The sequence below is a fragment of the Ahaetulla prasina genome, chromosome 1 (genome assembly GCF_028640845.1).
Source record: "Ahaetulla prasina isolate Xishuangbanna chromosome 1, ASM2864084v1, whole genome shotgun sequence".
In the NCBI taxonomy this organism is placed as follows: Eukaryota; Metazoa; Chordata; class Lepidosauria; order Squamata; family Colubridae; genus Ahaetulla; species Ahaetulla prasina.
Window position 1 is genome coordinate 198,867,510 of NC_080539.1, and position 22,667 is coordinate 198,890,176.

Genomic DNA, 22,667 nt, shown 5'->3' on the forward strand with positions numbered 1-22,667 from the left:
TAATTATATATTAAATGTGTTCAGAAATCTGGTAACTGGTAAATAATATTGGTAGTAAATTACTGCATTCGGGAACTCGAATGCATATATTTTGCTGAAATACAAACCTGTCTAGAACCTCATTTAGATTGACATTTCTTTCTGCAACTAATATTTGCATAAGTATTTTCCCCATACCAACTAGGAAACAAAACAAAATTGGCCAGGCTCTTGCATAGTTGGAGATGTCTCTCTATCCCTTTGACTATAATTGGGTAGAAGAATGAATAATCAAGATGACCCAGTACTACCTCCAAGCTATGCACCCTCTTCATTGAAAACATAATCCTGCAAATGAAGGCGAATATATTTGTTCCGGGATACTGCAGGATCCAATCTGGGTTGGATTCTGCAGAACAATCCTGGTCCAGAATGAGCTGTCTTCCAATTCGTCAGACGCTTACCAGTGATGGCACCTCTGTTTGGTTAATTTCAGTTTCTTGATTGTTGTCCTGCTTCCAGACATGAGTCAAATGCCTTCACTGTTTCATCAAATACAGATACAATGGAAAGGGAGAACTGGATATCTTTTGCATCCTGATTATTCATTGCTCTAATTTCTGAAAGCTCCTCTGTTGCAGAGAGCCCAAGAGAAACTTACAGCATTCCACAACTAAATATCAGGTGGACAAAGCAGATGTTCCTAATGCTGCTCTCTAGGACACAAGGACCATCCTACTCAACAGCCCTGAGAAATCAACAGGAATGCCCGTTTCTAGTACAGATCATTTCTCAGGGGAACCAGTGTAGTTTTGGTGATGAAGCTAGGTATGAAACTAGAAGTAAATGATCCTGGAAAGCTGTTTCATTTCAGTACATCTGAAATTTATTGGGTGCAATGCTATCTACTCTTATCATTTTGAGTAAACAAGGAATCTTAGGAATTGGTAACAATGTATGGGCCAAGGAAGGAATCAAGGAGGGGATGCTGCACTACCAAGTTCAGAGTTGTGTTTCTCCTAATGGTCACAGCTATTTTAGCTATGTTGAGCCTTGTTTAGATTGAATAACATGTACACTAGTAAATACATAGTTGACTACATTGATCTCATTATGATGTACAGTACATAATATTGTTAAATAATATGCCAATTTTGCCGATATAATCTTACAGGAAGGAAGCATTTTAAAGTACAAATAGAAAATATCCTCCACACGTCATGCTTCTAGGGACTAATGGGAATTTGTCTAACATCAGAAATGCCCCTTTCCTACTAAATTTTGAACTTTAGACTATATCTAACAGATACATCTAAAAATGTATGTCGTTCTCCCTTGTTGGTAAAAAAATATTTTCACTTGAAAGACTCCTCTCCCTTCCTGTATTCTTTAGGGAAGCAAGGTTAGGGGCCGACTGCTAGTAATCTGAGTTACATAATTTCTATACTTAAATCCTTGTACTTCCTTTCGGCTTCAGGCATTCAAATTGCTCCTCTGTCTCTGTCAGATGGTCCCCTTCACTGATCTTCTTTCGGTAATGATTTCTCATCTTATGGTATTAGCTCTTAGACACTGGACAGCTAGTCTTAATCAGGCACACCTAGTACATTTCCTCCACTCTATTTTTCTCAGCTACCTCTTCCATGGTAGCATCCAATTCAACAAGAAAAGAAAGGAAGAGTGTTCTAAATAAAGGTTCAAAAAAGGGACAGTAAAAATGATCATACTTCCTTCCTTTCTTGTAAGAAGATTAATATATATCCTGCTCTACTCCTAAAGTTTTCCATCAGCAGAACAATCGAGGGGAAAGAGTTGCTACCTTGATTTGGAAAATCTGAGGACAAGGGACAGCGAATGTTATTCCAGGTTGGCATTATTTTTTGCTGATTGGGTACTGTTTTCTGGGATGTTCTAGCACAGTTGGATATCTTTCCTACTATTGGCTGCTTAGTTAGAATGATATCTTGTTTACATCACAATTAATTTATTCAGCGAGAGTTTTGTGTTTTATTTGATGAAAGAATTTTAGACCAAAGGCTCATTTAATTGCTGGCAGCTTCTAATTAGAAACAAATCCATTTTAGCAAAATTAAGCACCAAGAAATTAGCTAAACTTTTCTCCAAAGACTATGATTTTCCCCCTGCAAAATATTAATTTTGGAACTATCATATGATGAATGAAAGAATCCCATTAGAGTATTTTATCTTGTTCTTTTGTTCTGTATGAGTTTTGATTTGTAGGATTTACAAACTGAATCTCAAATGTTCTTTTACAACTTTCCACATCTGATTTAGGTAGGGAAATTTTACATATATAGCATTTGAAAGAAATATCTGGAATTCGTATAGACAAAGAAAAGAGAATAGAAAAGAAAGACTATGTGGCTGAGTTTTTCTTGGTGCAATAAATTGTGTCATACCTTTTGAGATAATATTGATGTAGCCTTTTGTTTGCTGCTCTTTATTTCCAAATATTACACACGCAAACATGGATTCATGTATACACATTTTATTCAGAAATGTAGAGGCATAGAAATTATTTTTTTTCTAAATATCTAGACAATGTAAGATATGTGTGACTAAAACAGCAAATCCTCGTTTTCTTTTTTAATGCAATTGCTCAGCTGATGGTTTTTATGCTTGCAGAAGACTCCAGAAGGCAGAGGTTGTGTTCAAGACATATTTACATTATGCCAGAATGGAAAACATCAGCTTTTTTCCTTTTGAAAATGCAATCCCTTCTTTTGATATACAGTACCTGTTGTAATTTTTGATTTGTAATTTTACTTTGAAAATTCGGCTTCTATTGCATAATATATGGAAATTCACTATTGTAAATTCACACAATTATCCATTTGATTGGTACATCTGCCATTTTCTGGCATAATTCAACAGAGAAAGCTTTCATCTTATGGCAAAGGCATGCAAGATTAAGGTTAATACAAGTATAACACAAGGGAAATCAGGTTCCATGTAAACTCACTTCCAGATTTTTAAAAACAGTCTTCTTAAATGCAGAATTGTTTAATGTAGAAACGCATAACATCAACCATTTTTAATCAAGGTTATTTTAAAGGTATCTATGAAAAGTTGCATATGCATAGCTATATACTGAATTTCACTTAAAACATTACATTAAATGGTTCAGTACTTAAGATATAAAACATTTGAAAGAAATATCTGGAATTCGTATAGACAAAGAAAAGAGAATAGAAAAGAAAGACTATGTGGCTGAGTTTTTCTTGGTGCAATAAATTGTGTCATACCTTTTGAGATAATATTGATGTAGCCTTTTGTTTGCTGCTCTTTATTTCCAAATATTACACACGCAAACATGGATTCATGTATACACATTTTATTCAGAAATGTAGAGGCATAGAAATTATTTTTTTTCTAAATATCTAGACAATGTAAGATATGTGTGACTAAAACAGCAAATCCTCGTTTTCTTTTTTAATGCAATTGCTCAGCTGATGGTTTTTATGCTTGCAGAAGACTCCAGAAGGCAGAGGTTGTGTTCAAGACATATTTACATTATGCCAGAATGGAAAACATCAGCTTTTTTCCTTTTGAAAATGCAATCCCTTCTTTTGATATACAGTACCTGTTGTAATTTTTGATTTGTAATTTTACTTTGAAAATTCGGCTTCTATTGCATAATATATGGAAATTCACTATTGTAAATTCACACAATTATCCATTTGATTGGTACATCTGCCATTTTCTGGCATAATTCAACAGAGAAAGCTTTCATCTTATGGCAAAGGCATGCAAGATTAAGGTTAATACAAGTATAACACAAGGGAAATCAGGTTCCATGTAAACTCACTTCCAGATTTTTAAAAACAGTCTTCTTAAATGCAGAATTGTTTAATGTAGAAACGCATAACATCAACCATTTTTAATCAAGGTTATTTTAAAGGTATCTATGAAAAGTTGCATATGCATAGCTATATACTGAATTTCACTTAAAACATTACATTAAATGGTTCAGTACTTAAGATATAAAACATTAAGAATTATATTAGATTATTAGATAGCCTTTAGTTCTCTTCTGATTATAGTCCATGAAATTAAATGTTCACTAATTACAATCAGATGTTCACTAATTACAATCAGAAGAGAACTAAAGGCTATCTAATAATCTAAAATATTTCTCCACCTTTTATATCTTAAATATTAGCAATTCCTATAGAAAAGAGCCTCTATCTTGCCAAGAAAAAAAATACATTTACTTTTATCTTTCTTGAGCTAAGCAGGCTAAAAAGCTGCTCTGATTCTGAGCTTTAAGAAATACTGCTGAGATGCTTAGTTCCCTTTGCATATTTGACTGAACTGTTCAGCCAAGAAGTCGACAGAGGGAAGCCAAAAAAGGCAAGATGACAACTGTGCGGTCAAACTTCCTCCCCTTTTTATGGATGTCTAAGTATGTGTAAAAAGTCTTTGGATCACACAGTCATGGCAGTCATTTTGGGGATCCCCCGTGGATACTTTTATAAACTATCTCCCCACCCCACTTTGTCTTGCCTTTTCTCTTGTTGGCTCTTTCCCAATTAGAAGAGGGGAGCTGCCTATGGCGGAAATAGTATAGCACTGGTTGAGAAACAATGATCTGATTAGCGCTGCTGGCAGACTGCTGGATTATCTCAGTCATCTGCGAAATGATGTTCCAAATAAGTGTAGTGAGATTAGGGGAAGAAATGAGATACATGGGAACGAAAGGCATTTCACATTCTCAGCAGGCTTCACCTCAGGAAAAGAATGCTACCTTGTTATTTATCAATATTGTCGGCCATTTAAACCCCACTAGGACTTTGTTCATTTGAATAGTTATATCTTGGAGAAAGTTTTATGCATTTATGCTTTAAATTAATTTCCAAAACTATTGTTCTGCTTCTTTTTCTATTGTTTTATTTTCCAATGTTTTATTTATTTTGTTTTATTTATGATTGTCTATTTTATTCACTACAGAACACTGCATGCGAAAGCAATTAGACACAAAAAGTTTTTTCCCTTATGCCATCACTTTGCTGAACACCTAATACCCAAGTGTGTCCAATCACACTTGGCCAATAAAGAACTATTCTATTCTATTCTATTCTATTCTATTCTATTCCTTTCATACAGATATGTATTCACATAGAAATATTTATTTTAATAATTATTTGAAGTCCTCCAAGTGATATTTTCTTTCCTTTCTAATTAGGCTTCTAAAAATTACATAGCAGATGACCCATCCAGAGAAACTAGCAGAATTTCCAAGAATGAATGAAATGCACAGAGCTGAAGCATTGCACAGCAAGGAAAAAGGTACATTTCACTCAGTTATTCCATTTTTTAAAATAAATGCCTTTTTTTAGAAAGAGAGAGAGAGAAATGTTTCTAGAAATGCCATTAAATTAGGACATTTCTAATCCAAAACTCAAATAAATTATAACAAAAAACCATTTATGGTTTTTTATAGGAATGAGGAATTCTCTGTCATGCTATAATATTTTATTTACCTTTTGTCCAAAAAAATAAAAGATGTTTGTATAAGTACCTGTATTTAGAAGAGTGCAACAATGAGCCATATCACTGATGTGTCTTTTGGGGTTAGGTTTATGACACATTCTGTCTTTGGTCCAGCACGAAATGAGCTTTTTTGACAAGAAGGATATTGATGGTGTATTATATGAGCTGCTCAGATCTCCATGGCTGCAGGCTCTCCTAAAGGTAAAAATGTTTTGCAATAAGCAGCAACTGCAAATTTTGTGTCTTCCCTTGTTTAACTATTTAATCATTAAATGGGCTGTAAAGACAAATGATAGAGAGCTTTTTCTATTCTTAGTTTCAGAAACCAATAATTATTACAATTCCATACTATAAACCAGTAGTGGGTTCCACTTACCTTCGCTACTGGTTTGGGACCAGGAGAGCATGTGCGCGCTCACTTCACTTGCATAGGGCCCTTCTGCACATGTGCAGAGCATCCATGTTGACGTCCAGGTGGGTGGACAGAGCCTCCCGTCGCCATCACTACCGGCTTACCCAAACTGGTGAGAACTGGTAGAAACCCACCACTGCTATAAACCCATTTTAATTTTTCTGTAACTCAAATTTTAGAACTAAACTACCTATGGATGGTTTGGTAGTAAACCAGTCAAAACCAATTTCTTTTGCATTTCTTAAACCCATATGTTTCCATGGTTTTACATGGAACAGTATTAAAATAAGTCAACCCAATTCTCTGGTTTTCACTTCGTTTCCAACCGTTTACATTTATAAGGTTCGGTACCATAAATGTTTCTTAGTGGCCATTGTACTTATCATCTTATAATTAAAAAAAGCCTTTCTACTTTGCTTTACAAGTGATGCATGAAGCATACTATGGTAGCAGTTCAGGACAGAGAACAGAACTCATTTAAGTCACTTCAGTGCTCAATGCCAGTATATGTCACAGAAGTTTATTGTCAAACTTTATGAGATAGTCCAGATAACAGGCAAATCCAGAATTACTAACTCTGACTTTATTATAAGGTTACCTTAACTGAAAATTGCATGTCTGAAAGTACATTTCTTCTTCCACCACAACTTTTACAGTCTAATAAACTAGGAAAGATCCCGTCTTAGACCTTTACTATATCCCATTTCTTCTGCAGGCTAAGCTTTTCTTATCTGACCATTATCTACTCTGTGTTTCTTTCTCGAAAGTTCAATCTCATATATCATTACACATACAAATCTTGTAGAATTTGAACTGAAGACAATTGGCCTTGATTCCTGGCCCATTCATGTTGCTTTGTATGAGGAGAGAGCCAGGCTTTTGTATTATGTACCAAGTTTGTAATATATTGTGACATTGCATAGTGGCATCAACATCTTAACTTCATCTGTTTCTAGGTATATGAATGCCTTCATCAGTATATCAAGAGAAAACCAGTTCCGTTCCTATCCCAGGCACAAGAATTGATGCATGAGGTAAGATTGCTGGAGTTGAGATTAAGTGCAGTTTCCCCAATATCTAGTTTTTGCTTTCAGTATTACAAGTTCCACAGAAATAAAATTGCTTTGAATCGATTTTTACTCCTTCTAACTACTTGGACTACTCCTTGCAGTTTTTGTTAAGTTCGGGCAATGAAGAGGCAGGAGACCAATGAGTGGCAACAGCTCTTTAGTTTATTGTGACCCAGCAAAAGACAACCGGCAAAAACCCCTCTTTAAATACTCTTTTGGCTGAGGCTTCAACCAATCAGCAACGTGCAATTTTCCTTAAAATTCCCTCTCGAAGTTCAAAATACATTACACTCCTTCCCTCCCAGAACACTTTGTACCTCTATTTACATAATATTTACATGCTATCTCTCTACGTAGTCACGCAGGTAGACAGGGCGTCTCCTAACTCTTTCTGACCTGCGCAGTTCATTTTCTGGGAGAGAGTCGAGCTGGTCGGAGGGACTGTTTGTTCCTCCCCGCTCCTCCTCTAGGCCGTCCGGCCCTGGATTATTGGCTGAATCGTTCCTGTTGCCTTCGGGAGGAACCGGTTGGCGTCGCTGGACTTCATTGGAATCAGATAAGTCCTCCGCTCGCCTCAGTTTTGAGTCAGCTGCAGATTCAAACAATTGGTAGTCAGGGCCTGGTTGTTTCGTTTCTAGTTTGTTTGGTATACGTTTTCTTAGCTGGTCTATGCGGCGTTTCCATACCCGGCCGTCCTCCATGTCTACTACGTATGATTTGGGTCCGGTTATGCCCAGAATTTCCCTGTTGTGTCTTGTCCGCTCTCACCGCAGCCGGGGTCTGCTTATCTGCTCCCGAACACGGAGGAATGTATGCCTCCCGGCCCCAGTTCTGGCTCCATGCCCAGACAAGCTGCAGAGGAGGGAGCATCCCCCGGCCCCAGCCCTGGCTCCATGCCCAGGCAAACGGAGCAGCTAGACCCCTCCCCCTCCTCCACAGCATGTGAGCCTGAGGAAAGTTTACTTCCAATAACAGCTGATTGGAGTGACCCTCGCATCAGAAGATTGGATAGGCGGAGGCAACAGAAGGAAGGGAGGGGCAGGCCTTAATGAGTGCTGAGTCATGGAGCCACACCCCATGGCCTATATAAAGGATCTGCTTTCTGGCAGTCTCTGAGTCAGGCAAAGTCAAACTTATCTTGCTGAAGTCACTTACTGGTCTCCTGCCTGCTCTGAGGACTTTGCTAGGACTTTGGCCAGAGCTGCAGAGACAAGCCTGATTCGGATTTCCCTGACCCGGCCGTCAGCGGAGGAGTGGGACACGACATTCCCCTTTTAACCATGTTGGGCCCTCGCTATAGTTGTGTGCCCATACTAGGTCACCCACTGTCATTTCCCTGGTTTTTCCTTGAATACCCTTGTACCCGTCTGGGGTATAAGTTGGGTTTAGTCGGTCTAGCGGGCACCTGAGTTTCCTGCCCATTAAAAGTTCTGCTGGGCTGCGGCCAGTTGTTACACAAGGGGTCCTATGTTGGACGGCCAGGAAAGTGTCTATTTTCGTTTGCCAGTCGCCTAGACTTATCCTAGATAGCGCTTCCTTGGTGCTCCGAACGAAACGTTCTGCAAGTCCGTTCGTCGCCGGGTGGAAGGGCGCCGAGAGGACATGTCTGATACCCTCTCCCGCTAGATACCCCTCAAACTGATTTGCCGTGTCAGAGACTAGGGTGTCGGGCAGGCCGTGTGTTACGAATAGATGCCTTAGGACTGTGATTACTGCTTCGGCCGTTGTGCTTTTCATGAGGATTATTTCCAACCATTTTGAGTAGGCATCTACCACAATTAAAAAGGTCTGCCCATGGAACGGCCCCGCAAAATCTATGTGAATCCTGGACCAAGGCCCCTGGGGTTTCTCCCACTCTCTAACTGGGGCTGTAGGGGGTAGCGACCTCGACTCTTGGCAGGATTGGCATTTCCCTACCCTGTCGCTGATGTCCTTATCCATTAAGGGCCACCATACATAACTCCTCGCTAAACTCTTCATCCGCACAATCCCTGGGTGGCCCACATGCAACAGTTCCAACACATTTTCGCGTAATTTTTCTGGGATAACTACCCTATCCCCCCATAACAGACACCCCCCTTGAACAGACAGTTCTGATTGTTTTTTCGCAAAGTCTTTGAAACGCTGCCGCGCAGCGGGCCAACCCCTTTGCACCCAACCGATCACAGTCCGAATTGTAATGTCTCTATACGATGCCCTAGCCACCTGCTTGGATGTGACTGGGCCAGAGTCCAAAGAGTCAATTAGTAAGACGGGTGTCCCCGGGGTGGAGTCCTCAATTGTCTCTGGTAGAGGGCATCTGCTCAGAGCATCCGCATGCCCTAAGTCTTTTCCTGGGCGGTAGAGCAATTTGTAGGAGTATGCTGCTAGGAAAATAGTCCATCGGGTCAGCCTGGGAGAAAGTGCCACGGGCGTTGGGCGGTCACCCGCTAAAAGCCCTAGAAGGGGTCTGTGGTCCGTGACTATCTCGAAATTTCGTCTGAACAAGTATTCGTGAAATTTCTTAACCCCGGAGACTATGGCCAACGCTTCCCTATCTAACTGGCTGTAGTTCCTTTCCGCAGAGGACATAGTCCGGGAATAATACGCTATAGGGGCTTCTGTTCCATTCGGTAACCTGTGGCTGAGCACTGCCCCCACCCCATATGGTGAAGCGTCGCAAACTAGTACTATTGGCAACGTGCCATTGTACTGGATGAGGAGGCTATCGCTGGACAAAAGGTTTTTTACCCCCTCAAATGCCCTAGCCTCTTCTTTTCCCCAGGACCACACAGCTTTCTTTGCTAGCAACTTATGTAGCGGCTACTGTTGCTTTATTCTTCAAGAATACCGCATAGAAATTAACAAGCCCCAAGAATGCCTGTAATTCTGTTTTATTTTTGGGGGCTGGGGCCTTTCTAATGGCCCGTACCTTGCTCTCCGTGGGGTGGATCCCTTCCCTGTCTATCCTGTATCCTAGGAATTCTACAGATTTCACCCCAATATGGCATTTGTTGAGCTTAACCTTAAGCCCCGCAGACCTAAAAATGCCCAACACCTTCCTTAGTTTTACCCCGAGTTCCTCTAAGTTTTCAGCTGATACCAATACATCGTCGAAGTATGGTACCACTCCTGGCAGGCCCTGTAATAATCGCTCCATTAGGTTCTGGAAGAGCCCTGGGGCCACGCTAACTCCGAACTGGAGTCGCGTACATTTGAAAGCCCCACGGTGCGTGACGATTGTCTGCGCCTCAGCTGTGCTGCTATCTACAGGTAGCTGCTGGTAGGCTTGGGCCAAATCGAGTTTGGCGAAGACCTGCCCTTGCCCTAATGAGTGTAGCAAATGTTGCACCACTGGAACGGGGTATGCACTTTTCTGCAATGCTTTGTTAAGCGTTGCTTTGTAGTCAGCGCAAATTCGGAACGAACCGTCCGGTTTGACTGGGGTTACTATGGGTGTCTCCCATTTTGCATGGTCGACGGGGACTAATATTCCCTGGCTTACTAACTTGTCCAATTCTCGGTCAATTTTAGGCTTTAGGGCGAATGGGACCCTCCTAGCCTTTAACCGGATAGGGACGACTTGGGGGTCGAGGTTGAAAGAAATAGGGGTCCCCACGTACTTGCCCAGGCAATCCTTGAATACGTCCTCGAACTCCTTCAGTAGTTCGTCTCTGAGGATGACGTCGCTCCTGTGGACCCCGGTCACTCCCATACCCAAAGCTCGGAACCAGTCCAACCCTAGCAAACTCGGTAGAGTTCCGTTTACTATGGTGATCGGCAGGGTCTTTGTGAATTGTCCATATTTGACTTGGACGGCTGTAGCTCCTCGAACAGGGATCCAATTCCCCTGGTAGTCCTGCACTCTCAGCTTCTGGGTTTGTAGCTGACGTTTAGCGATCGCTGGCAAGTCTCTCACGATGGTGTCCCAGGACATAATTGTGATTGACGACCCAGTGTCTACTTCCATGGGGCACGGCACCCCTTCAACGTAGACTTGGGTAAATATTTTCTTCTCTAGTCGTGTCGATGCGTGGCCCACTCTCACAGTGGTCTGGTTTAACTTCGCGCCCTTTTTAAATGGACCAATCCCTGGCCGCTTCACTGCTCCCGCGCTCTGATTGGTCGGTTTGAATTTTTGGCAGGAAGGTTGGGGGGCTCGGCAGGCCCGAGCTATGTGTCCTTTTTTTTCACACCGCCGACAAACCGCATCCTTGAATCTGCAGTTTTGCCGTTGGTGTTGCCCCCCACAACTCACACATTCGTCCCGGTCACCTCTCTCCAGCCTCCCGGTGTGGAACACCTCTTCCTCTTCCTCACCTTCCGATTCGGCCTGGACTTCCTAACTGTGGACCGGTGTAGTCTTTGTCCCGGCACCCTGCGCGTTTGGCTTTTGCAAGGTCTCCGCCGCCTTGGTGGACATCTCATGAGCTCTGGCTTCGTCCAGGGCTATCGCTAGAGTCAGGTTGCTTTTAGACAGCAGCCGCCTTTGTAGTCTGATGTCTCTGACCCCACAAATGAGCTGTTCGAGTAAGGAGTCCTCCAAATCTCTGTACTCGCAGTGGTTTGCGGCTTTCCTCAATGCGGCCATGTACACACTTATTGATTCGCCTTCTCGCTGTACCCGTTGCCTCAATTCGAAACGTTGGACGAACTTTGAGGGTACCGGTGCGTAGTGCGCTCGAAGTGTTGTTTGTAGTGTCTGCCACGGTACCGATTGTACCGGCGTTGGTTCTGAGAGTGACTCCGCCGTATTGAAGACCTCTGGACCGCAGTGGCTCAGGAAGTATGCTCGCTTCCGATTGTCCGAGACTCCCTGTAGTTCGTTCGCTTCGAGGAAACACTCGAAACGAGCCATGTACGACCCCCATTTCTCCTTGGCTGGGTCGAATGGCGCTGGCGGCGTGTAGCTGGACATCGCTATTTTCCGCCTTCGCAAACTGGCTGGGTTTAGGAATTCCTGGTTCCTTCAGCTCTTTCTTTTGATCTCACTGCCTCAACATCCCACCTTCGTCGCCAATGTTAAGTTCGGGCAATGAAGAGGCAGGAGACCAATGAGTGGCAACAGCTCTTTAGTTTATTGTGACCCAGCAAAAGACAACCGGCAAAAACCCCTCTTTAAATACTCTTTTGGCTGAGGCTTCAACCAATCAGCAACGTGCAATTTTCCCGCCCAAAATTCCCTCTCGAAGTTCAAAATACATTACAGTTTTCTTGGCAAAATACTTTTTCAGAAATGAGTTGCCCTTTCTACTTCTTAGAACTAAAAGAAAGTTTACTGACCTGTGGTCTCCCAACTGGTTTTGTGCCTAAGATGGAACTAGAACTCATGATTGTCTGGTTTCTACCTGATGCCTTAACCATGGCACCAAATTGTCCTTTCGTATTTTACATAATTGTATTTTATAAATATCAATCTGGTATTTTAACAATAGGTTGTTATATATTTTTAAAATGAAGTATATGCTTCTCTTGTTCTTAGGTAGTGGAGTTGCTGCATAGAGGCCAACAATCTCCAGAAATGAAAGAGCTAAGACAACTTCTACAAGGTTCTCACTTCAAGGTGAGCATTGGCCCCTGAAATTCTTCAGCATGGAAGAGAAAGGGCTCCAGTAGAAGATCATTTATTATTAGGATTGTTGTTGAAAGCTGAGCATTGGCACTGACCAGTGATTTCATCACTTTGAGATACAGTAAGTGGTTCTGGGAGCCATGTTTTTTTCCATTCCTGAAGAACATTTTAGCAAAGTAGAGTCCAAACTGGCTCCTTTTATTGGCTAGAGAAGAAACAGTTGCAGGAAGGCATATTTGTCCTTACTTTGCAAAAGGAACCCTGAATTATTACTGACTTTTCCCATGGGCCTGGAGAGCTGAACCGCAGCACACTTCTATGGAAACACTAGCTCTATCCATCAGCCAAAAGAAGCAGAGCCAAAAATTGAGAGACTGAAAAATTCCAAAAGCCATTTTCAAAACAATTAACAGGAGAAATCTGCCCTTTCCTCAGAAAAGAGACAAGTTTTCTCTCTTTTATATAGAAAGCATGCAAGAAAGAGAAGCAAAATCCTCTCACCCTAATTTGTGTAGTTGTAGGTTTTGTATCTAGAGTAGCTGCCGGAACTCTTGTACTATTACTTTTGAACCCTTCCTCCAGGAGTGAAATGTACTTACCTTCTTTACCGGTTCGGAAGTGCATGTACTGTGCCCGTGTGCTTCGCTCTTGCGCGCGCACACAATATGCGCAGGTAGACCTTCTGCACATGCGCAAAACCTTCTGCGCATGCGCAGAAGGTAAAAAACACATTACCTCCTGGTTAAAACCAGGAAGTAATGACTCCCTGGGTGGGTGAGCAGAACTTTGCTCCACCATCGCTACCAGATTGCCAAACTACCAGCCACGATCGCTACCGGATCACACGATCCGGTCCAATCCGGGAGCATTTCACCCCTGCCTTCCTCTAAATGAAATTTCTAATCAGAACTCCGAAGGATTTGTTCTTATGATTAACCAGTCCAGTTCAGGCTGCTTCCAAAAGCAAATTGCTTCAAAGCAAGAATTACAGGAAGGAATATCAGCTCATCTGAATAGCATATCAGTGCTAGCTTGTTGCTCAGCAGCTTCCTCTGGTTTTGACAAAGGAATCTCTATTCTCTCCCTAACACTTTTGTGTCTTTCTGCTTTAACTTACAAATTCTGTCACCCTTTTAAACTATAACAAGGTTAAATCATAGATTAGAATCATTTAAAGTACGCGAAGCAAAAACTTCTAGAATTTTAAATAGTACATATTAACCTTCACCTGCATTTTTGTCTATTCTGCATAATCAAATTATACAAAGATCATTCAGAAAGCTTTTGGGAAAAAGTTCAGCTTGCCTTCTTCTTGCCAATCTACTTTTTTCTATGTAAGAAGCTTTTCAGAAAGGAGAATCTATATTTTTTTCCATCTGCTCTTTAAAATCATACAGTTCTGTGCTTTCTACTTAATGTTTAAATGAGACCTAAGTATGTTTTGAAAAAAGCTTTTTCACACTCCATATGTTGCAGAAGTTGATTTAGAAGTCGCTATGAAAATCTGTCATTCCCTGTTATAAAATGTGAGAGTCTCTTTTGAGGCTATGAAAATCTTTTAGCATAAGGAATGTTTTTTTTCTAACATAAATCCATCATATTGACATTTGAAAAAGGAAATAATACAATAAAACTGGGAGATCTGTTTTCATAATCCAATGTAAGCGGTCTAATGATATTTGAACTTCGTAAGGTTTGTATGCTAGACAAAAAAAAAAACAACCAACCTCAATTTTTGGGGGGCTAAATGGACATATACCCAGAAATAAAAATAAAAATTAATTGTTAGGTTGAATTTATCTTGTAACTCCATCCCCATTAAAAATGACCTGGCATTTATTTACTCCATCTCTGTGTTTAATCTTTCTCACAGGCCTTGTTATTAGCTCATGATACTGTGGCCCAGAAGGATTTTGAACCTACACTTCCACCCCTGACAGAAAACCTCCCTGAAAATGAAGAGGCCATGAGGATTGTCTGTCTGGTGAAAAATAATCAACCTCTTGTAATGTTCAATTTCACTTTATTTTTATTTATATTCATTCAGTTTGTTTGCTGTGTTTCCCTTTGAGGCGTATCTTCCTACGCCTTCAGGGCAACTGGCCATCTTAGAGTAGGGCAAGTTTACAACTCCACAGGGCAGTTCTTATCCCTTCCCCATTCCTTCCTTCTTAGAATTTTTATTTTACTCATTTATGTTTGTTTTAAAATGTGAAAAACTATAGGACACAAGCATGATGCATTGTTGAATTTACAAGAAGAAAACATTTGAAAAGCAGTCTGCCCTGTTTAATGTTTAGTGTAATTCTTTTTTGAGGAAAATATAATTATGGCTAGCATTCTGTTATCTGAGACTAAGACCATAGGTTCAAACACATTTAAGCAGACTTGCATAACAAACTAGTTAGTCAGATTATATCATTTGATTATGTCACCTAAATCAATCCCATTAGTTCCATGAAATAGGAAAACAAGAAAATTTATGGCAAGCCAATCCCATACAGATAGTCCTTGCTTAATGACCAATCTCTCAATGACTGTTCAATAGATGGTTACAATAGACCCTTCAAAAGCTACTAATGATCCAGTTACAGAGTTCCAACAGCTGCATACAATTGGGTAGTAGTCACATGACTGCATTACGGGCACTTGGCAACTGGCTCGTCTTTATTGCCAATTTCAATGTTCCATGGTTATGTGACCTTGATTTATAACATTTTTTGCCCTTTTCTGGCCTTTTGTGATGATTTTTGGCAAAAACACACATAGAATCTGTGGATTCTTTTAACAACCACAGTGTTTGCTTAAGGGCTACCAGATTTACATAACCATGATGATTGCTTAACCATTGCTACCAAAAAGCTATAAAATCAGATCTAGTCATGTCGGTGCTTCAATTTACATTGACTTTACAAGAATAATTTACAAGAAGTTATGACAGAAATTCTGAGCTCTGTTACAGTTATAAATCAAGAACTACTTGTACTGGAATTAATATCAAAAATGACACTGATGGTCTACTAAGTTCCCAGAGTCAAGTTTAACTTTAAGGCACATGAATGAAGTGGAAACTATAATCTTAATATCTTTAACGCAGGGGTGAAATCTACCTACCTTCCTTACCGGTTTACATGCCGCGCACATAAGCAAGCAAAGCAAGCGCACGTACACGCATCACATGCGTGTGCATACCTGTGCATGTGCAAAACCTTCTGCGCATGCGCAGAAGGTAAAAAACACATTACTTCCTGGTTAAAACCAGGAAGTAATGTCGCTACCAGATCGCCAAACCACCAGCCATGATTGCTACTGGATCGCACGATCTGGACTGAACCAGGAGCATTTCACCCCTGCTCTAACGGGCTGTAACTTCCCATATACCACTACTCAACAAGTGTGCACCTTTTTATTCTTTTGTTCAGTAGGAAGTAACTCTTCCTTTTCTTCCTATTCCTCAGGGTGCCACCATTAAACGCCATGAGCTGACAGGTGATATTACAGTAGCAAGAGTAATCCATGGAGGTCTGGCAGATAAAAGTGGTAAGGTGAATTTAATATGTCTAAAAGTTAAAAAATCATTGGAGAGGGGCAGGGAATCATTTTCAATATGTGTTTTGGAAAGTTCTGTACTTGAATGTTCTGAACATGTTTCTTAGTAAATCTTAGTGAAGGTCTTCTAAATTGTTTTATTATGATTAACTTCCTTCTGCTTATCCCAAAATAGCTTTTATGAAACAGGGATTGGGAGATAGCATAAAAGGTTTGGAAGTACTTCTATTGGAGATTGTGTTCCACAGATAGAGAGATGCATTAGGCCAGTGATGGCGAACCTTCAGCGTTTTCGCATGCCGGCTCGCGTGCCAGAAGTGGCACGCAAAACCATCCTGTGCCGAATGTGTGGCTTCACCAGCTCCCGTTGTGTTCCTGTGCTCAAACGCGCGCCGGTCAGCTGGCCATCGCGCGCGCGGTGCCAGTGACCCCGAAAGTGAGACGTCCATTGCGCATGCGCAAGCCGCCAACCCAGAAGGCCAGGTGCCGGCTTGCGCATGCGTGATGGACTGCCGCACTTCCGGAGTTCCTGGCACCGCATGCATGATGGCCAGCTGACTGGTGCGCATTTGAGCACAGAAACTCGACGGGAGCCAGCAGGGCCGCACATTCGGCACGGGACGGTTTCACGTGCTGCTTCTGGCACGCGTGCCATAGGTTCGCCAAACAGCATTAGGCCAACTGTAGCAGTCAGTTTGTTGTGCTCATCACATTCAGAAAAAAAGGGGCTCCAAACAGTGCATGATCTCCTGTCAGTTGCCTCCATGAGGCCAAAATGGAGGAGGAAAGCTATTGAGCTGAAATTTACTCTTCCTTCTATCTTAAACCCTGATTGAAATGACGTTAGGATAGTCAGATGCATAACTGTCTATAATGAATCGTTTTAAACTTGGGAGAGGAGGAATAAAGTCCAGAGGTTTCTTAGAAATGCAGATATTTTTCTTCTCCAGTTCTCTGACCAACTGCTTAATATCGTTACTGATTTTTGCAGCGTTGTTATATGCTGGAGACAAACTTGTAGAAGTGAACGGAATCCCAGTCGAGGGCTTGGAACCAGAGCAAGTCATACACATTCTGGTAATCACAATCAGCCTTCTACTCTTTAAATACCACTTAATGATAGCATGTAATCAATGCAAAAGTTCATGCTTGGAACATAAAGACATCTTCCAAAGTTATGATTTGAATGGCCTGAAGAAAAAAGCTATAAAGAGGGGATGAACATTTTTTACCATTTTTCATAGACCCCCCTCACAACTGTGAAATGTAGTGCCCACAAATTCGTCAGTTCTATTTTTCCTTCTGCAGACTTTTGTTTTGACTGTACCAAAGAGCAAGGAGGCAAATATTCATATTTCTATTTTTCTAGGAAACACTTTATTTTAATTTCAAGGTGCGTGTGAATATTGTTCCCATCACTATCACCACCGCCATTTTCCCCATCTGCTGCTTCTGCCTGCTGCTTGCATGCTAATTTGGGGAAAAAGAAAACCCTTGTGGCAATCAGAAGTAGGGCCTGTGCAATCTAATTTTTTTTTAATTTAATTTTGTCATAACAGTATACATAAACATTGTCATAAGTAAAAACATATCATGAATATATATATATATATATATATATATATATATATATATATATATATATACTGTATAAGTAAAGAATATGCATTAGCTATATTAATTGGATATAATGAAGAGGAACAATAGGACAGGAATGGTAGGCACCTTTGTGCTCTTATGCACGCCCCTTATAGTCCTCTTAAGAATGGGGTGAGGTCAATAGTAGACAGTTTTTGGTTGAAGATTTTTTGATTTTTTGGTTGAAGATAATTGAAGATTTTTTGGTTGAAGATAATTCCTCCTCAGTTGCGACTAACAGCTGCTGCTTTGTTTTTTAAACATGTTTCCTTACTTTTACACAATTTGATAGCTAAAATTTACAGAAGGACAGGCATGTTCATATACTATACAGATAGCCCTTGACTTATAACAGTCATTTACAAGGGCACTGAAAAAAAGTGACTTATGACCATTTCCCACACTTACAACCACTGCAATATTCTCATGGTCAACTGGTTCATATTTATGACTGTTTCAGTGTCCTGGGGTCATGGGATCACCTTCTGTGATCATCTGACAAGCAAAGTCAATGGGAAAGCCAGATTCACTTAACAACCATGTAACTAACTTAACAACTGCAGTGATTCACTTAGCAACTGTGGCAAGAAAGGTCATCAAATGGGGGCAAAGCTCTCTTAACAACTATGGTATTTAATTTAACTGTGGAAATTTTGGGCTCAGTTGTGGTCATAAATCAAAGACTCTATATATACCAAAAACAATATCATCATGAATTTTATCCTTCCTGCCAAAAGGAATAGCTAGTCATAGAATTATTGTATTGTATTGTATTGATGATCAAATTAAGTTTGCAACAAGAATAGGCAAAGTGCATTAGATACTGTTTTTCTGAATTCTTGCAGGCTCTATCCCAAAGCACCATCATGTTCAAGCTGATTCCAGGTTCTGATCGAATCATCAGCAATCAAACAACAGTAAGATGCAATGCATGGATACATTTCCTTTGCTTCAAATGGTTAATACAGGAATCCCTCAGAGTTAGCATTTAGTTAGGATTAAGTTTCTTCATGAGGAAAGGGTTTTTTTTTACTTTACTCATTCTATTATACCTATTGGATCAAATCAAAGATCCATTTTATTTCCATAGTGATCAGTAAGATGCTATAAGCAAGATATTAGGGCCCCTATTCCACAACAGCTAGTACTAATTGATAAGTACCTTGAAGGACCAATATGATACCAATAAAGGAGAATATTTGTAGCTAAGGGTTGAAATGAGGGGTCCTTGGTGCTCTCTGAGCTTGGCTGGTTTTTTCTTGCAGACGTTTCATTACCCAAACTAGGTAACATTATCAGTGCTAGCGCTAGGATCAATATGAACCACTCCACCAAATTGTTATCAGACAGGAATAAGAAGAGAAAAAATAGTCTTCCATCTCTGCCTAGCCAAAACTCTCCTCAGAAATAATTGTCTTGCCTATAGATTGAAATTTCTTTTTACTGTGCAGCTTCTTGCTTACTTAGCCTACTGATCTCCAAGATCATTTTATGCTCTTAATACTGTTTATCAATTAATACCTATTCCGATGTTTTGACAACAGTTATATCTTGGCTTTTTAAAGCTGACTTTTTATTGTTTGCAATTATGAAACTTTTACAAATGTATTTCCTTGTCTTTGGAGTGTAACTTCTGTGATAAAGCTTAAATTTTCAATGTTGTCCTTCCAGCTCTATGTGCGTGCAATGTGGGATTACTGCCCTCGTCAGGACCCTCTCATTCCATGTGTTGATGCAGGGCTGCCCTTTAAAAAAGGAGAGGTTCTTCAGATTGTAGACCAAAAGGACATCCTGTGGTGGCAGGCAAGGAAAGTCTCCAACCTCAAAGCTTGTGCTGGACTCATCCCTTCCAGTCACCTTATGAAGCGGTATGGGAATTGGAATATATTTATTTTTGCTAATGGGTAAGATGTTAGGACCCAACTTATACAAGATGCCCCTATTGTCGTGTCCCACTCCTCCTCTGACGGCTGGATCGGGGAAGTCCATATCAAGCATGGCTGCAAAGCCTCTGCAGCTTTGCCAAAGTTCTGTCAGAGTTCTCAGGGCAGGCAGGAGACCAGGATGTGACTTCAGCAATCCAAGTTAGACTTTGCCTGACTCAAAGAATGCCAGAAAGCAGATCCTTTATATAGGCCATGGGGTGTGGCTCCATGACTCAGCACTTATCCAGGCCTGCCCCTCCCTTCCTTTTGCTGACGTCGCCTCTCCACTCTCCGGAAGCGTGGGTCCCTCCAGCCTCCAGCTGTCGGCAATTCCAGCTCGTGACTGGCTTCACATTCCCCAGGCTCACATGCTGTGGGGGAGTGGCCCAGCTGCTCTGTTTGTCCGGGCATGGTACCAGGACTGGGGGCTGGAGGCATTCAGGCCATTCGTCTTGCTCGGTCTGTCCAAGCATGGTGCCAGGACTGGGGGCTGGAGGCATGCCAGGACATTCTTCTGTACTATCAGTGTCTGGCAGGAGATGAGAGGGGCCTGGCTGCGGAGAGGGGGGCGAGCGAGGCACAACACCTATTAACACAGAGAAAATCAGTGTTAGCACCTGATGCAGTTAAAATAGAACAAAATTATAGGCAGGTTTTCTACACAATACATTGCTGAATAAAAATAGAAAATGTATCTTTTTGTCCATGCAGAAAAGAGTGAAAAATAAGCAATCCCAGTGAATTAACTAAATAATAGTGAATTCCTCTTACGTGGCTGCGAGAAAAATCTAAAACCCCTTTGCAACAGTGGTCCTCTTCTTCCTATCTATAATTCCTTCATAACCCAATGATAGACAATTAATCCTATTCACCATCTATAGTAGCAGAGTGCATCTACTATCTGACCCAAATAGCCTGGGAAAACAGCCATGTCTTCAATGCCTTATGAAAGGCTGACAGGGTTGAGCCATCCAAATCTCCAGGTGGGTGCTGGTCCACAGGGTCAGTGTTGCCACCGAGAAAGGATCAGGGCTAAATTTAGGGTAAGGCCAAGTGGCACAGGCTTAGGGGGGACCAATACCATATTTCCTTCCAAATCAATGTAAAAATGCTAATCTTTGCATCAGCGAGAGGTGGCACCATCAATCAATATGCCCTAAGTGTGTCATGTACCCTTGAGGCAGCACTGGTTAGGATGCAGAGGAATGCCAGGGAAATTTCAGCAAACGAGCCCATTGCTCAAAGAAGGATTACAATCTTCTTTTCATGAACTCTAATAAACTTGGGATGATGAAGATGATGATGATTGGGATGATGGTGGTGGTGACGTGAAAAGGGGGATGTATAATATCTGGCTCTACACTCAACCAGTCAAATGTTTTAGAAGAGACAGTCTTCCTTTCTCCAGGAAATAATTTCTCTTCTAAGGTTTGTGCCCTAGTTAAGAGTGTACATGTAATGGAAATCTGGTTTTGAATCCCTCCCCAGTCATGAAATTCATCACAAGACCATAGAAATTCCAGATTCTGTTGAAATCTTGTTCTAATTCTATAATTTTAGAAAATTTTCCCTTCTGTCTAGGAAACAGCGAGAATTCTGGTGGACTCCTCCCTTCTATCCCCACTCTTGCCTCCAATCAACAAACTGTGAGTATAATAAATTCCTGATGATAAAGTGTGCATGGAACTGTTTCTGTAATTAATATTATTTCTTTACTCAATTATTTCTACAGAGTACAAATTAGGCTACTTAGATTTAGAGCAAAAATGTTATAGTTTGAATTCCAAACCTGCTAACAATCCTGTCAGTCTAGAAACCGGATTATCTAAAACTATTTAGTCTTAAACACAAGGGGAAATTGTTGGGAAATCATTTACTATGGTTTAGTACAGGGGTCTCCAACCCCTGCTCTAATATACAAAGGTATCAACGTTATCAGAATAAACTGTTTCATTTACTTAGAATTGTTCATTCATGTTCCTGATGATGTGTATATATTTTGTTTTTTATGAATTTCCCCTGATTAGTGAATATTGCAGAAGAAGGTCAGTAATGCTCATTGGATTCCATAAACATGAATGTTTGTGTGTGTTTGTGTGTGCGTGTGTGTATTTTCCAAGGTCTCCAAACGAATTCTACCTAAAATGGTTAATCTCTCTCTGAGATGTACTACTCAGAATCCTATAAGAATGTTGGGATAGAATTTGTCTCATAATTGAATGGTCTCTGTTCAGGTACAGGTAGTCTTCAACTTATGACCACAATCAAGCCCAAAATTTCTGTTGCTAAGCAAGACAGTTGTAAGTTTTGTCCCATTTTAGGACCTTTTTTGCCACAGTTGTTAAGTGAATCACTGCAGTTGTTAAGTTAGCAGTTGCTAATTGGATCTGGCTTTCCCACTGAGTTTGCATGTCATTAGAGCACATGATTACATGACTCCAGGACACAGCAACCGTCAAAAATACAAGCCGGTGGCCAAGCATCTGAATTTTGATCCACTGACCACGGGGATGCTGCTACAGTCTTACAGTATGTGTGACCAATGTCATAAGTCACTTTTTTCAGTGCTGTTGTAACTTCAAACAGTCACTAAGTGAACTGTTATAAGTCGAGGGCTACCTGTATATCACTTGGAGGAATATTCTATATTGTATCAGAAGTTTTAAAATTTAAAATTTTAAATTTTTAGATGAATTTTAAGGGTTTTTAGATTTTAAATGTTTTTACTCTCGGCCAATTATATAATAAGTTTTTTAATTTTTGTTTTAATTGTACATTGCTATTGTTTTTATTTTGGCTGTAAACCGCCCTGAGTCCTTCGGGAGAAGGGCGGTATAAAAATCTAATAAATAATAATAAAAATTTAAAAAAAGTTCATTCTTTGCTCTCTAAACAGTATATATACAGTGGCAACCATGTAATTTCAAAAGAATGAAGCACAATTCAAAAAGAGAAAAAAAATTCTTTTCATATCATTTCCATGAATTCTATGAGATATTTTAAAAACTATAGACTTAAAAACTTTCTAC

The 22,667-nt window shown here is 40.6% G+C and overlaps 1 protein-coding gene across 1 annotated transcript in view; it reads left to right on the forward strand.

Moving 5' to 3' along the window:
* The first annotated feature begins 12,460 nt into the window (after nt 1–12,460).
* Nucleotides 12,461–22,667, forward strand: part of MPP4 (MAGUK p55 scaffold protein 4) — a 28,307-nt gene continuing 18,100 nt past the window's right edge. The window contains exons 1-8 of the mRNA XM_058187251.1: nt 12,461–12,517; nt 14,400–14,531; nt 15,985–16,066; nt 17,067–17,152; nt 18,559–18,630; nt 19,385–19,581; nt 21,220–21,284; nt 21,666–21,683. Coding sequence (XP_058043234.1) covers nt 12,476–12,517; nt 14,400–14,531; nt 15,985–16,066; nt 17,067–17,152; nt 18,559–18,630; nt 19,385–19,581; nt 21,220–21,284; nt 21,666–21,683 — 694 coding nt within the window. The 5' untranslated portion in view covers nt 12,461–12,475. The remainder of the gene's footprint in view (nt 12,518–14,399; nt 14,532–15,984; nt 16,067–17,066; nt 17,153–18,558; nt 18,631–19,384; nt 19,582–21,219; nt 21,285–21,665; nt 21,684–22,667) is intronic.